The sequence below is a fragment of the Humulus lupulus genome, chromosome 3, assembly GCF_963169125.1.
Source record: "Humulus lupulus chromosome 3, drHumLupu1.1, whole genome shotgun sequence".
Lineage (NCBI taxonomy): Eukaryota > Viridiplantae > Streptophyta > Magnoliopsida > Rosales > Cannabaceae > Humulus > Humulus lupulus.
In genome coordinates, this window is record NC_084795.1 from 11,906,850 (window position 1) to 11,922,522 (window position 15,673).

Consider the following 15,673-nt stretch of genomic DNA (forward strand, 5'->3'; position numbering starts at 1 on the left):
ATTCAATTAAGAAAAAAGAATTAATCTGTCCAATGTTTTAGGTGGTTTGGTCGGGTTAACCCGCCAAAACCAATCTTAAGTTTTTTTTTTAAATGTTCAAATAATTAGATTCAACAAACTTAAAGTATAGTATCCATTTCCAAACTTAAACATATTATTCTAAATTCATTGTTAAATTTTTTAAAATAATATTTAATATTACATATCATTATATAATAATATACGCAATATATGTATGTATAAATAAAAAAAAATTAATCGGGTTATATTGGGCGAATTAGTATAACTCTCATTGGGTAGTTTGAATTTTTATTGAATTATTCAGATTGTATTTTTTGTCAATTTTTTTGGTTTAGTTTGATCAATTTATTTAGGATGGGCAGTTTGCAAAGCCCTAGTCCATATCCAAAAGAAATATACATTGGGATTTTTATATAAAATACTAATTTTTGTTAAAAATTATGTTTTTATGGTCAAATTTTTTTTTTTCAATTTTACAGTTTTAAAGAAATTTTTATATTTTTATGGTTTTGTCTTTTTTTTTTCAAGTTGTTTTCATATTTTTTCAAGTTTTATTTTGTTGATGTTTAGTTAGTCCAGTGAATTATTTTTAAGTTATTTTCAAATTATTTTTTAGTAATTTTTCCTAAAATCATGATATTTGTAATTATGAAACTTTAAAAATCCTATTTTTGAAAATTTGAATGCAGATTTTTTAAAGAAAAAAAATTAGTAAGCCTAAAAAAAGTAAAAATATAAAACATCATATACATTAAAGATGACTTCCGAAGTTGACTTTAAAACTTGGGATTATTAATTTTGGCCTACTGGGGCAAGCATGAGGACCCCAAAAAAAGAAAAAATATCTAGGTGGAGAGAGAGACAGACAATAACATGTGAGACCAAAGTCATTGACTCGTTGGTTTAACTTGTTCCATTTCTCCACATGAACCCCACTATCCCAATTAACTTCCTTTCTTTCTTTCTTTCTTTCTTGTCCAACTCTCCATTTCTAACTACTAAAACGGTGTCGTAACTCGGCTACCAAAGCTCCTCTACTCTATTATTATCATTATCATTAATTAATTTTTGTAATTAAAATACTATTGATTTATATCCAAAGTTATGGTTGGACTCTGAAAAAGCAAGAAAAAATACCAACTAGCTAAGCAACAACAACCAACAATTCAATTTTTTCTTTGGTTTGTTCTTTTCTCATTTCCAAATTCAAAGCCGTTCCCATTCAAAAAATTTAGCTGATCTCTCTGATGGGTTTGACGGCTCAAACCTCCGATGGCGACGCCGAGTCTGTTCTTCTCCTCCCAACGTCGGAGACTTTAACCGCAACCGGTAAAGTACCCGAAGACTCATTCCATTTCGCATACATAATTTACTTCATTCTGGGTCTTGGGTATCTCCTCCCATGGAACGCTTTCATCACAGCCGTCGATTACTTCTCCTTCATCTACCCAGACATCAGCGTCGACCGTATCTTCGCCGTCGTTTACATGATGGTCGGCCTCGTCGCCCTCATTCTCATCATCTTATACTCCCTTCAATCCGACGCTCATTTGCGTATCAACATAGGTCTGGGCCTCTTCATCGTGTCTCTGCTCGTCGTGCCCATTACCGACGCCGTCTACATCAAGGGTCGGGTCGGGCTGTACGATGGGTTTTACGTCACCGTGGCTGCGGTTGTGCTTGCTTCCGTGGCTGATGCCTTGGTCCAAGGTGGGACCATTGGGTCCGCCGGTGAGTTGCCAGAGAGGTACATGCAAGCTGTAGTGGCTGGAACCGCGGGTTCAGGTACAGTTCTCTTATTAATTGGTAATTTTGTTTTCTTTCAAATTTTAATCTTTTCATGGCTCTATTCTGGAATCTGAACTTGTGAATTTTCTTTTGACTTTATTTTGTTTTATGGGTTTGATTTCAATTTGTGAATTATGTTATCAGAACTTGTTTTTGTAGCATATTCTGCTCTATTGCATTTAGGACAAAAAGTTTCCCAACTCTTGTCCCTGAATTTTTTTTCGCTTGTTGTCTGAATTTTCTTGCTTGTTAAATATCCCAGAATAGTTGAGAATTAACATAGAAAACAAAATAGTTTAGAAGGCAAGAGTAGGTAGTGTCAATAGTTTGGGGAAAAAATATTTTTCTGTCTTTTATTTTATCTATGGCACCATTTCATCAATAGAATTTCACTCAAGTAGCATAGCATTGCATTTGCCCAAGTTATTCAAGTTATTATTATTTTCTTTGCAGGAGTTCTTGTGTCTTTTCTAAGGATTTTTACAAAATCTGTATACCCACAAGATGCTCATGGCCTTAGGAAAAGTGCAAACCTTTACTTCGCTGTTTCAGTAGTTGTCATGGTGATCTGCATTGTTCTATACAATGTGGCTCTTAGGCTTCCAGTTATGAAGTATTACAGAGAGTTGAAGATTCAAGCTGTGAATGAGGAGGAAGAGGAGAAAGGTCCTTTGACTGGAGCTGTATGGAGATCAACTTTGTGGGAAATTGTTGGTAGAATCAAGTGGTATGGATTGGGAGTTGTCCTTGTCTACCTTGTGACCTTGTCTATATTTCCAGGTTACATAACTGAGGATGTTCATTCTGCGCTTCTCAAGGATTGGTACTCAATCCTTCTCATCACTGCCTACAATGTTTTTGACATGGTTGGGAAGTGTTTGACCCCATTGTATCTCCTTGAGAATACAAAGGTAGCTGTTGGTGGATCTATTGTGAGATTGCTGTTTTTCCCACTCTTCTATGGCTGCATACATGGTCCAAAGTTCTTGCGGACTGAGATTCCAGTGATAACATTGACTTGCCTTTTGGGTCTTACCAATGGCTACTTGACCAGTGTGTTGTTGATTTTGGCTCCCAAGGTGGTTCCATTACAACATTCAGAAACTGCAGGGATTGTGATGGTATTGTTCTTGGTTATTGGTCTGGCTTCTGGTTCAGTTGTGTCTTGGTTTTGGGTTATCTGATCTGTGAACAAATTTGTACAATATTTGTTGTTAAATCCCTCGGTAAAAAGGATGGGAAAAATGACCACTTTCTTTCGGTATTCTCCATTCTTTAAAAGCTGTGTAAATCCCATTTTGCTATTATGCTGCATGTGAACAGTGAATGCTGGTGTTAATAGTAAATTTTTAGTTGTTTCATGTTAATCAATTGAAACTTGGGATGTGGTTTTCTGGTTCCAGAGCCAATTTCCCCAAACATTATTATTTCTTGTGACACTGACACATTCCAATTTAAGAAAGAACAAAAGATTATTCCTTGACATAAGATTCTTTTTTTTAGGTCTCATGCACTAACCGAAAAACATAACATGGGCATTGATTACTGTTGCAGGATAAGGTGTTCAAAAATACCGAATAAATTTTGCTAGATTCTTTAGATAAGTTTCATTTTGTAATCAATATAGTAAGCACAATTACCTAAATTATTAAGTTTGTAGCGTTATTTTTTGCCGGTGAAAGTACATTTCGTTCATATTTTGTTGCATCCGTCTATTCCAACCGTTAAATGTGTTTGTAACATGTTGGCGAAAGTAACAAATTAAATTAATATTTGCGGTGAAAGTATATGTGGCAAAAGTACTTAAATTATGAGATATTTACAGCAAAAATACCCAAGTTATATGCAAATTTGACGTCACGTGGTAGACTTAGCGTTAAAATAAACAACTGCAACAAAACATGAACGGAATATACTTTCGCCAGCAAAAAAATAACTTAGGTACTTAAGTGTTACAAACGTGTGCACTCTAAATTTTTAGAGAACACAATCTAATAGTGTTAAAAATTCAGGAGCAAAAATATTATTTATTCTTTAAAAAATGATATAAAAAATAGAATAGTGTTTCTTTAAATTGAGAGAAATACTATTCATGTCTCAACAATATTTTAATAATTTGATTGATATTTAAGTTTTGTGTATTATATATAGTAAAAAATATATATTATTTAAATGGTGTAGAGAGAATATGGAAGAATTTTTGTGTATTATATATAGTAAAATATATATTATTTAAATAATGTCAAGAAAATATATAGAAATTGTTGTATGTGTAAAATAGAAAAATTAAGTTGTGGTGATGTATTATAAATTTAGAGAAGGGAGTGACCTAATTTTAAAACCATATAAAGCTGTGTGAGCAATTTACATGAATTGACTATTTATATGAATAATAATAATGAAATGTGTATTAAAATTATGCACCAAATGTTCATAACTTTACAGATGTCATTACTCTTATATATGAAATGATATTTTATGTTGTTGAATGTAAACTAAAACATCTATTTATTATAATTTAATAATCTACACTAAAAGTGCCACATTTTGTGAGCAACTTAAGATGCTTTATACCAACACTCTTTTTTGTTGGTATGTAAATTAATCTACACTTGTAACAATATTAAAATAAGTATTTTAATTCAATTGGTGTGAAAAGTTTGCTTTGAACTGAAAATACAAACTACAAACCGATAGTTTAGTTTAATTGGTAGAATGACGATTAAACCAATAAAATCTGGTTAGTTCCATGACAAGCATGACAATCAATTTCTGACAATACAAAAATTGGAAGAGACAGAGAGCCTCTTCTTAGATAATACATGAGACACAAGAGTACAAAAATGGGTTTCATTTGCTTATAGTGAAGATAACCTTAAAACCAATACAGCTGAAGAATATGGTTTAAGCCTTTACAGCAATTTATCAGATTCAGATCAAATCTAAAGGGTGCGAAAGCATATGAATTAGGACAAGTACTACAATTAGTCATTCTAAGGCAACATTGAAAGAAACAAGAGAGAACTTAGAATTAGAAACAAACACATTATGTTCTTGATCTTGAAGTTGACAGGCCTGTCTCCACCTTCTTAATTTCAAAGATGAGCATTCTCCACATCTTAAGAACGAACATTTCAGCTTCCTCGTCTAAAATCGATTGAAGAAGCTGCAGCATGCGGTCGGCTTCCACATGATCCTGAGTGCTAGACACAATGTAATCTACCAGAGTGGTTTCTTCCTCTCCCAGAAACTCCGTAATCTTTTTCGAGATCCACGGTCTCATTCTCTCATGCAAAGCGTGCTGGGAAAGCAGAACGTTTCAAGTATGATTAAGCAACTTGTAATTATCAATCAGGAAACTTGCCTATTTATTCAATGGAGCATTTTATAAGCATAACTAGTTCAACTAGACTAACTTGAAATAAAAGCATAGAAAGAATGATTACCTTCTCATAAATGGCCCAATTTATTTCATAAGAAAATAACTCCTCCTTGGTCCTCGGGATCATATCAATCAATTGTTTTGCATCCAGAAGCTTCTTATTGTCTGTTGATTTTACTTTATCAATCCCATGTTCTCGATCTGTATCATGAGTCTTCTCCTTGGTCTCATTTTTACTTCGAATAACATCCTCATCGTTCCGCTCTCGTGTGCGTTTTCTTTCCTTTTCAGTGTCAGGCTTCTCTTCCTTGGGACCAACATTTGATATTCGCTTAGCAAATTCAGCAGCTGCAACCAAATGTGATTGAGTTGTCCCGGAAACAGTCGGTTGGGCAACTTGTAGTTCCTCCGTTGAATAGTCAATGGGAACCAAGGGCCTCATCTTTTTATCCTTGTGTGCATCATCATCATCATCCTCCTTAAAGACAGAAGGCACAGTAGTTCGTTTTCCAGACCCAACTAGACCAAAACCCAATTTTTTTGTGGTGACATTGCCATTTTGTTGCATATCTATCGCAGCAGAAGGAGGAGCCATGGTCGATTCATCACTGGTACTACCATTTTGTAAATTTGTTTCCCCTGTAACACGAGCAAACCTCGTTCAAATGACAAGAAGGAGAAGAAAACAAAAGCTCAAGAAAATATAAGGGAAAATAAATAAATTAAAATGTATAGAAGATAACATACCAATATAATTTTCACGACTAGAATCAGCCTCAGAATCCTCTTCCATGGCTTTATCTTTCAATTCAGTGTTGGATTCTTCCACCAACATAGCCTCTTCAGCTCCATTGGTTGAATGATCAAGTGAGCTCTTCAAAACATCTTTCTGTTCCTGTTGCAGCTTTTCCTCCTCAGCCCTCCTCTTGGCCTCTGCAATTTCTTGTTCCTCTTTTAGTCTGTCAGCCAAGTCATCTTCTTTTTCTCTAAGCCTCCTCTTTCTCTTCTCCTCCAGCACACTTCTTCGCCACCTTTTTCTCGAATCATCGTCCTCATCTTCTTCTTCATATATAATCTCTTTCTTCCTTTTACGTTCCCTTTCTTTCTCTCTGTCCTTCTCATACTGTCGCTGTTTCTCTTTCTCCCTTTCTCTGTACTCCCACTCTTTGAGATATTCTTCATACTGGCGCTCAGCTTCCTCAATCTTCCTCCTTTGCTCCCTCTCTTTTCGTATCCGTTCTCGCTCTGTTTCTCTTTCGTATCTTACAATCTCTCGCTCTTTATCCCTTCTCAGGTCACGATCTCTGTCTCTCTCTCTGCTTCTTCTATCATTCCTCCTATTCTTATCAGGTGAGCTGATATCAAGTCTATCATTCTCACTTACCTGTTTGTTGTCACTAGTGAGCTCATCATCATTCTTCTCATCGACAGCATCTGCAAGATCATGAAAAATGACCAACAGAATCAGGATATATCCCTAGGGAATGTTTAAATTAAATTACAAAAAACTTTAACAGCATCTTGAAAAAACATAAAAATTATACCAACTAGAAAAATTAACACAATACCATTTTTATCAGCTTCAGAGTCCCCATCCCTTGATTTTGCTGGCAGCTCTGAGTTGGAATTCCCAATGACATCACTAGGTGCTTGGGCAGGAGGTGGAGGGAGAGGTTTGTTTTTCATCCTCTCTTCTATCATGCTTCTCAGCTTTTTTGAAGCTACCTGGTCAGCTTCCTTGTCCTCATCAGTCACAATCCCAAAGGTGGCATTGTCATTTTCTTTATTCACTGAATCATTGTCCTCCTTTGGCTCCTCTGCAGCTGGTGTTGGAAGGTCATTATTCTTCTCATCACCCACTACACCTTCACCCTCTTTAGCAGTTGCCTCAGCATCAGTTTCTTTGACCTTCTTAGAGTTTTCAGCTTTCTTTTCAACATAACGTGTGAGATAATCTTTTGTTGCTTGATTAACATTCAACTGCCAGGTGATTAAAAGTTAGAAAAATATTACATACTAAAATTCACAAAGTAATTCTGACAAAGCTACAACATGAATTTCTCTAGTCCCCCAAAAAAACACTCACTCAAGGTAAATACATCATTTTCCCACAGTAACATGCAAGGTGTTCTGCCATTTGGAACTTTTTGCAAAGTCATGATCAAGGCTATCACTCTACAACATATTGGAATTTTAGATAGATGAATGAAAATTTGTCGTACAGTCCAATGAAGCTCTTAATTACATTGAACCATTTTAATTTTATTTATTTATAAAAAAAAATCTATTGTAAGTGACTATTAATCTATGAATCTATGATAACACCAATCAACTAATAATTTTTTTAATCTACACCAAGTCTGACAAGAAATAGCAAAAGACTTTAAAAAATGGCATCAAAATATAAATGAATAAGAAAATAAACCAGACATACCACAAGTTCTTGCCCATCAATATTAAATTTACTCAGCAAGCGCAATGCACGAAGCACGCCTTCAGCAGCCTCAAACTCACAAAACCCAAAGCCTCTAGGAGTCCCATTTGTGGGCACTTGGCCACGTTTCCAACTCTTGACAGCTCCACAAACCTTTAAACAAATGTAAGACCATTAAAAACCATAAAGGCATAGCTCCTTGTACAGTTCATACTAAAATAAAATAACCTATTGGTATTATGGGACAAAAGGATCATATGTAGTAAACTGTAAGTATTTAAGCTACCTGAAGGAGAGCCAGTATAAAGTCATTTTCAACTGTGGGTGCTATCTTGCCAACATATACAGTGGTTTGTGGTTTCTCAGCAGGAGTAACACTAGGGACAATAGCTGGCCTAACAATAGGAGGAATAATCGGGCGAACTCCAGGAATCCCTGGAATAGGTGGGCGCGACAGTACCCCCATACCAATTGCTCCAGGTGGTCGAAATGGTCTGACCATTGTTTGATAAGGAGAAGGATACCGAGAAAGTCCTACATAAATAAAAACAAATATCTAGACAAATATATCAGAGAAAATTCACATACTGAATACTGTGATCACAATATATTTTGATAAGATAACCCACACTGACATATTAAAGGAAATATAGATTGAGAAGAATAACTAATTGTTGTTACCACACATTAAAAGCAAACAGAGATGGCAGCATAGGCATGGAAACTATCACCAGCTGAACAGAAAACCTGAAGAAAACATTATAAAAAAATAGCATGTTTTGTAAAGCATAGATACAGGAAATACCTTACCTTATGCACCCACTTGCAACATAGCATCCTTGAAAAACATTTCATCCACCAGTTGCAAAAACAAAAATCAAAGTACAGTAACACAGAACCTCCAACTAGTTCTCATACAGACAAAAGCAGTTGCAAACAAAAAATTAATTTGTATATGATTATGATCATTTCCACTCATCCCAAATTTGAAGAGAAAGTGATGCAGAAGAATCACGAAGCAAGAGACGATGAAACACAAAACGTCATTGAGTATTCATCACACACCAACACACAATGTAATCAAATAATAAAGAAAAAAGAGAAATAACCTTTATTTGGAAGAATTTTGATACCTTAGAAGTTAGAACACAAGGCTAATGAGCACTCAGTTGCAAACATGGTGTGCTTCTGGCACTTGATAAACCCATTAAAGGGAAAGTATCCTTAAACTACCAGAGAGCATCCTACTAATTGAGCATGCCCCGATCATCGACCATTTCGTGTGAAAAATGAGAGCAATATAATTTGCTAAACCTTTGTATATAGTTTTTGTAATTAGATCCAAATGCCATTATCTTTGTAGGAATAATAAATGTTTCATTTAAATTCTTATTCTAAAGACAAACAAAAGAACAAAGCAAATATGTGCATACCAAAAAAGGAGTTGTAGAGGGGAGATCTCTAAGCAATATGAAGCATGCCTTCCAACCTTTCTCACCGTATTCAATCAAGACACTGTAGGAGAAAACATCCCGTCATCGATACCCTTTATCTAACTGACACACATTGGTTTTAAGAAACTCCGAGCTCTGCTCTAACATACTCTTCCCCAACATTATTATTAGCTTTTTATTTAAAGTACAGTTAGTTCAACATAAATGTTATTTTTCACCATTTTCCTATCTACTCGTTCAAAAACTTCTATGACTTTAATTCAATCAAATTTTTGTTAATGTTATTTCTTCACCATTTCCTATCTACTCGTTCTAAAAATTCTAAATTTTTTAATTCAATCAAATTATACATCCTGTAGCTGCGGAAAAACTACCAATCAGCCATTACAACTATCCAGTTTCTGTAACAACTATAAAAAGAGTAAACACCAAAACTGGGAAATGAGACTTAACAACTTGTTCATAAGATAAGGAAATTCACAAGCAATAAATTTTAACCGAATTTTGAACATTCAAACATTTATCAAAGCCAATTAACAAAAAATACGTAGAAACGAATAACCCACCAGGCATGGCTGCGTATCCATTGGGCATCGGCGCGTACGGAGGTCTCATAGCAGGGTTAAGAGGCTGTCCAGGGGCGAGCTGATACGGCATCAATGGCTGCTGCATAGGAATCGCCATAGCACCAGGACCGCCGGTTGCTGCTCCAGGAGCCATCGGCACGGAGCCAACACCAGGGGGTTGAACACCTGGATTTTGAATGATATGATTTTGATAATTCGGGTTCGGTACAGGGGTGAAGTGAGGAACCGGACGGAATGACGGCGCTGACGGTTGAACGGCGGGGACACCGGCCACCGACGGAACTGCATACGAGACGGACGGAGGAGGAGGAGGAGGAACTAGGGTTGGATTCGAATTAAGACTTGCTGCGACGGGAATGGAAGGTGAAGGCGTTGGCTGCGAAGACTGTAGCGGGGGCGGTGGTAGTTGTGGGGGTTGGGCGGAGGCGACTACGGGATTGGATTGGGTTTGTTGAGTGGCGGTGGTGGGATTTTCGTTAAGAGGGTTTGATTCTAAGTTTGCCGGAGAAGAAGAAGCGTCCGCCATGGATAGAAGCTCGTATGAAAGAGATCGGTGAGTGAGTGAAAAGGAATTCTTTGATTAAATCTGTGAATCTTTTGAGTTTCTGTATTTCCTTTCTATGCCCTAGAGAGAGAAAGAGGAGAGAGAGAATTATAAGGAAACCCAACCAGGCCGAGGCCCAGTAGCGCTCTTTTCAGCCCATTTATCAAAAGTATAGATAAAGAATACTTCTTCTTTTTTTTTTCTTTAACAAAATAAAAAAGATGAAAATGAATCTTTCTAATTAAACCAAAAAAAAAATCGAATCTTTTTCGACTTTACATATATAATAATCCACTCATAAATTTTTGTCATCAATTATTGGCTTTTAGTTTCCATCTTTAATTGTTGACCAACATCAATTGATAATTGATATTCTATGAATGGGTCAAACCCTATAAATAAATAAAAAATAATAATTGGGTGAATAAATTAAATCCAATCTGGCTTTAATTTTTTTTCCACTCTAAAGGTGTCCAGTCATCTCAAAAAAAAAAAAAAAAAACTGCTGGTGCCTCTAAGTGGTGGTAAGTCTTATGAAAGAAGTAAATAAATAAAGAAAAAAGAGCAGTGTGTTGTTATACTTAATTGACAAACACACAATTTTATTTGTTTTATTTGTTTAGAAGGATATATATGTTGTAAAAACTAAAGAGAAATGTTAAAAATTCAAGAGATTAAGGAGAGAATTTGGGAGAGATTTCTTATTGAAATGTTTACATCATACTCCCTCTTTAAAAACTTTATTAGGAAAAACTTTTGAGATAAATACCATAGTAAGGGAAAAAAAAAAGTATAGTTGAATAGACTACGCCTTGGAGTGACATTACCCGTATTCCTCGTAGATTTTGTAGACGACGCATTCCAATACTATGTCTCAACTTCCTAAAAATTGTACTAAAAAGTGAATTTTGTGAAAATATCTAATAGACTTTTACTATATCTGATATACTGGATATCTATACCATTTCTTTTTTCTATTTATTGTGTAAACGAGAAAAATTTAAAAGGGATATGTTTAGTTTTGTCACTTTTTGTGTAACCTTCCTTTACTTGAGCTACACATGCAGTGTTGTCTTCATATAACACAATTGGATTCTTATTGATCGGTAATTCACAAGTTTTTTTGATCTCAACCATACACAATATCGGCTTGCTTCATGAAGTGCAAAAACTTCAACATGATTTAATGATATAGCAACAAGGGAAAGATTCCACAATATTTTGGTATTTTGCACCAAATTAGTGCACATTTGTGTTGACACAAAATGGTCATCACTATTCTTTTGATGATATACAATATTTGATTATTGATGTTACTAACTATTCTTCATTTTGTAACAGAGAATTTATGTTGTATATTATCAAGAAGAAAAAATTAAAGCTTCAAGACAATTAAATGAATGTCAAGATGACATCAAAGATTCCAAAACTAGTGTACTTAAGGTTTAGTTATATAATTTATAAACTTGTGAATTGATTTGAATGTACCAAACTTGATTTAATCGCTTAATTGGCTCACTAACTTGTTCAACAACTTATTTAAAAAAAATAGGTAATTTCAAAAGCACAAAATTTAAATATGTACTATAATGCATAATTAAGGGTTTTACGCCTTGAACCATATGCGAATCGATTTTGAAATAAGAGATTAATTTGCTTGAATTTTGAAAAAAAAAAATCTGCGAAAACAGTGTCTCCTATCTGCTGACAACTAGACTACCGGTTGAGGTGCAACTGGTCGACCACTTGTGCCTAGATTATAATCGTAAATTTTGCTAGTACAATTCTAATGGCTATAAATAGCTATATTTTGAGTTTTTCTATAAATAAACTTATTTCTAAGCTTCATACAGACCTTACCTTAGTTATATATCATAGTATTAAGTTGTCTAAAGTGTTATAAGGTTTTACATAGTTCAAATCACATCTAAATACTTTTTACACACTTGAGTCAAATTTGTGTTTATTCATTTGTGTGTGTGCATCTCTTGCTAGGATTTTACCTTCTATTTATCATATTTAGAGAGAGTGCTTTATTGTACTTAAACTTCATCTATCTTTGTAAGAGTGAGATTGACACTTCAACAATCAACACTTGGTGAGGTTAGCATCAGTTTATCAACAACCCAGTTAGAGTGAGATTGCCACTACAAAAATCTGGCATTTGTGATATTGGCAACGAAGAACAATCCATGTAAGAGGTTTGGGCAACACCTTGGTGAAAACTACCTTGGTTGTAAAATGATTAGTCAAGTCTATAACTTGGCTTGATAGTAGAACTCAAAGTTCGATGCTTTGAAGGCAAATGATGTAGGTGATTTTAGTTTTACTGAACCTTGTAAAAATTGAGAGTTTGCATCATACTATTATTAACCTCATTTCACTATGTTTATTTGGCTACTACATTGTTGTCTATCTATTTTTAGCATAAAGTGTCATAAATTGCTAGAAATAGATAGTTGAGTTGTAAGATTTTTGCAAAAAGTATTAAACTCTAATTCACAACCTTTCTTAGGAGTCATTCTTGAGCTAATATCTTGGAGATGCCTAATAGAACTAAAACTAAAAAAAATTAAATTGAGTTTTTTAATCTCTAAAAATTATATAACAACACAACAATAAATTTTCTTATTAGAATAATCATAAAATATAAAAAGTGTTAGAATATATGATACATATATTCTATATTTGTATATAATTTGTAAATATAATCTGACGTTAAGAAGATTATCTTGTAAATATTCTGTCCATATTCTTAGCTAATCAGTTCCTAGTTTTTAGGCTAAGATTACTCTTTGTACATTGTATATAATCTGACGTTACTAATGAGAAAGGCAAGAGATTACATTCTTTCATGGTATCAGTCTAAACCGATCCAAATTTCCCTAACAAACGCCTATCTTCTTCTTTTTCTCCTCTTCCGCTGCTCTATTCCATGGCCGAACAAACGAAATTCCATCCTGCTCTCACAATCACCAATGTCAAGTCCCTTATCCCCATCACATTGGATACGGAGCATGGTATGTATCACTCTTGGGCGGCCTTGTTCAAGGTTCTTGTTAGGGTCCATGATTTGCATCACCACATAATCCCTCCTACGGAGGAAAAAGAAGTCACCGCCAATGCCGCCTCCAAAGCCGCAGACCCGGCCCTATGGAAGCGTCTTGATGCTGCGGTCCTTCAATGGATATATGGGACTATATCCACCGATCTTCTCCATGCTATTTTGCTCAAAGACGACACTGCTCAAGGGGCTTGGGCACGTCTCGAGTCCATGTTCCAAGACAACAAGGCTTCTCGGGCTACTCATCTTGAAGAAGAACTTGCGGATCTTGACTTCAAGAATTTCTCGTCGATTGATAGCTATTGCAATCACATCAAATCCTTGGCCGATCGCCTTGCCGATGTGGATGCTCCTCTTTCCAATAGCAGGTTGGTGCTCAAACTCACGGCTGGGTTGCCTGAAGCCTATGCCGAAACGGTGGATATCATCCAAAACCAAGAGCCCCTACCTTCATTCGAGAGCTGCCGCTCTCGTCTTAAACTTGCTGAACGAACTATCAAGAATCGCCTATCCAAGGAAGGAGGTTCAGGCAGCCGCTCCCAGACGACCCTCGTCGCTAGCTCCGGCAGCCACCACAGTACGGACAGCAATTCCACCTCTTCTTCATCGTCTCGCTCAAGTTCTAAAGGAGGCAAACCAAAGAAATCCAATTCTAAAGCTTCTGGGAAAGGAAGATATAATAATGGACAAGCAAGCCCACAAATTTCTGGGCCGCATGTGCCATTTAATTGGCAGCAGCAAGCTTGGGCCCCTTACGCCCCCTGGGTTGCTCAGTGGCCCAACCCTCCTCCATGTCCATACCTGGCTGCAACCTGGGCTCCAAGACAAGCCTCTGCTCCACAGGGTGGGCCTCGACCAGCTGGACCAGGCATTCTGGGCTTGCGACCTCAGGCATACAATGTCGTAGCTCCCTCAAGCAGCTATACTCCTACAGACATTGAGGCAGCGATGAACACTCTTTCCTATTCTCAGCCTGACAGGAATTTTTACATGGACACCGGTGCAACTTCGCATATGACAATTCGAGCATTAAAAACAATAACATTGTTGTGGGTAGTGGTGATTTAATTCCAATTGTCGGTCACGGTAGTACTACTTTACCATCTCCATACCCTCCTTTTAATTTGAAAAATATGTTGCATGCTCCCAAATTAATTAAGAATTTAATATCTGTCTGAAAATTCACCACTGATAATTCAGTTTCCGTTGCATTTGACCCCCTTGGCTTTTCTGTGAATGACTTACAGACGGGGGCCAGACTTCTGAGATGTGACAGTACCGGTGACCTCTATCCTCTCTTCTCAAACTCTCACGCCATTCCTCCAGTCAATAATTCAGCCTTTACCGCTATATCATCCGATCTTTGGCATAATCGTCTAGGACATCCTGGTGATGCTGTTCTTAGGTCTCTTAGTAGTAAAAATTTTATTGATTGTAATAAGGCTTGTCTGACTTTTTGTTCCTCGTGTCCTCTCGGAAAACACACAAAATTACCGTTTTATGATTCTATGTCGCACACTGCTTTTCCTTTTGATATAATTCATAGTGATCTTTGGACATCTCCTGTCATGAGTTCTTCTGGCCATTGTTATTATGTTCTATTTCTTGATGATTACAGTAAATTTTTGTGGACGTTTCCTATTGCGAAGAAATCACAAGTCAAACACTTGTTCAAATCTTTTCATAGTCTAATTCGTACACAATTTGACCGTAACATTAAAACCTTCCAATGTGACAATGGCACAGAATATATAAATGGCACTTTTAAAGAGTTTTTTTATCAACATGGCATGTTATTTCGTCTCTCTTGCCCCCATACCTCACCTCAAAATGGAAAAGCCGAACGCCACATAAAATCCATAAACAATATCATTCGGACCCTCCTTGTTCATGCTTCTTTGCCCCTCTCCTTTTGGCATCATGCTCTAGAAATGGCCACATATCTTCTAAACATACTACCAACCAAAGTCTTAGGATTTCAGTCTCCCACTCAAGTTCTATATCAATGTGATCCCATATACTCAGAATTACGTGTGTTTGGTTGTCTATGTTTTCCCTTGTTTCCGTCCACTTCTATTCATAAATTGCAAGAAAGGTCCACTCCTTGTGTCTATCTTGGTCCCGCTCCAAACCATAGAGGTTCTAAGTGCTATGATATGTCTAGTGGAAAAATAATTATTTGTCGTCATGTGAAATTCTTTGAAGCCGAATTCCCATTTTCTAAACTTCATACTCCTCACTCAGCCGACTATAATTTTTTGGATGTTAATCCAATTCTCCATCATATTCATACTTAAAGCACCAACCCACAAAATGTTGAGCAACACACTGACCATGCTTCTCCTACTGGGCATGTGGGATCTGCTGGCCCACTCATGCCCAGCCATTCCCCTGCTGGG

General features: G+C 36.2%; 2 protein-coding genes across 6 annotated transcripts; one reads left to right on the top strand and one right to left on the bottom strand.

Moving 5' to 3' along the window:
• The first annotated feature begins 1,066 nt into the window (after window positions 1-1,066).
• Window positions 1,067-3,236, top strand: LOC133822087 (equilibrative nucleotide transporter 1). Its single transcript, XM_062254300.1, has 2 exons — window positions 1,067-1,806; window positions 2,263-3,236. Exons 1-2 carry the CDS (start codon window positions 1,269-1,271, stop codon window positions 2,991-2,993), a joined length of 1,269 nt encoding a protein of 422 aa, XP_062110284.1. The 5' UTR covers window positions 1,067-1,268; the 3' UTR covers window positions 2,994-3,236.
• A 1,409-nt stretch (window positions 3,237-4,645) lies between these two features.
• On the bottom strand, window positions 4,646-10,332 carry LOC133822088 (RNA-binding motif protein 25). Of its 5 annotated transcripts, XM_062254303.1 has the most exons (8): window positions 9,059-9,140; window positions 8,307-8,939; window positions 7,912-8,159; window positions 7,626-7,778; window positions 6,760-7,171; window positions 5,939-6,625; window positions 5,256-5,830; window positions 4,646-5,110 (listed from the first exon to the last, which is right to left on the bottom strand). In XM_062254303.1, exons 2-8 carry the CDS (start codon window positions 8,311-8,313, stop codon window positions 4,856-4,858), a joined length of 2,337 nt encoding a protein of 778 aa, XP_062110287.1. In that variant the 5' UTR covers window positions 8,314-8,939; window positions 9,059-9,140; the 3' UTR covers window positions 4,646-4,855. The 5 variants fall into 5 exon arrangements, with proteins under 5 accessions (XP_062110287.1, XP_062110285.1, XP_062110288.1 ...); XM_062254301.1 differs by lacking the exons at window positions 8,307-8,939; window positions 9,059-9,140 and adding an exon at window positions 9,646-10,332; XM_062254304.1 differs by having other exon boundaries at window positions 8,759-9,134.
• Window positions 10,333-15,673: the final 5,341 nt, after the last annotated feature.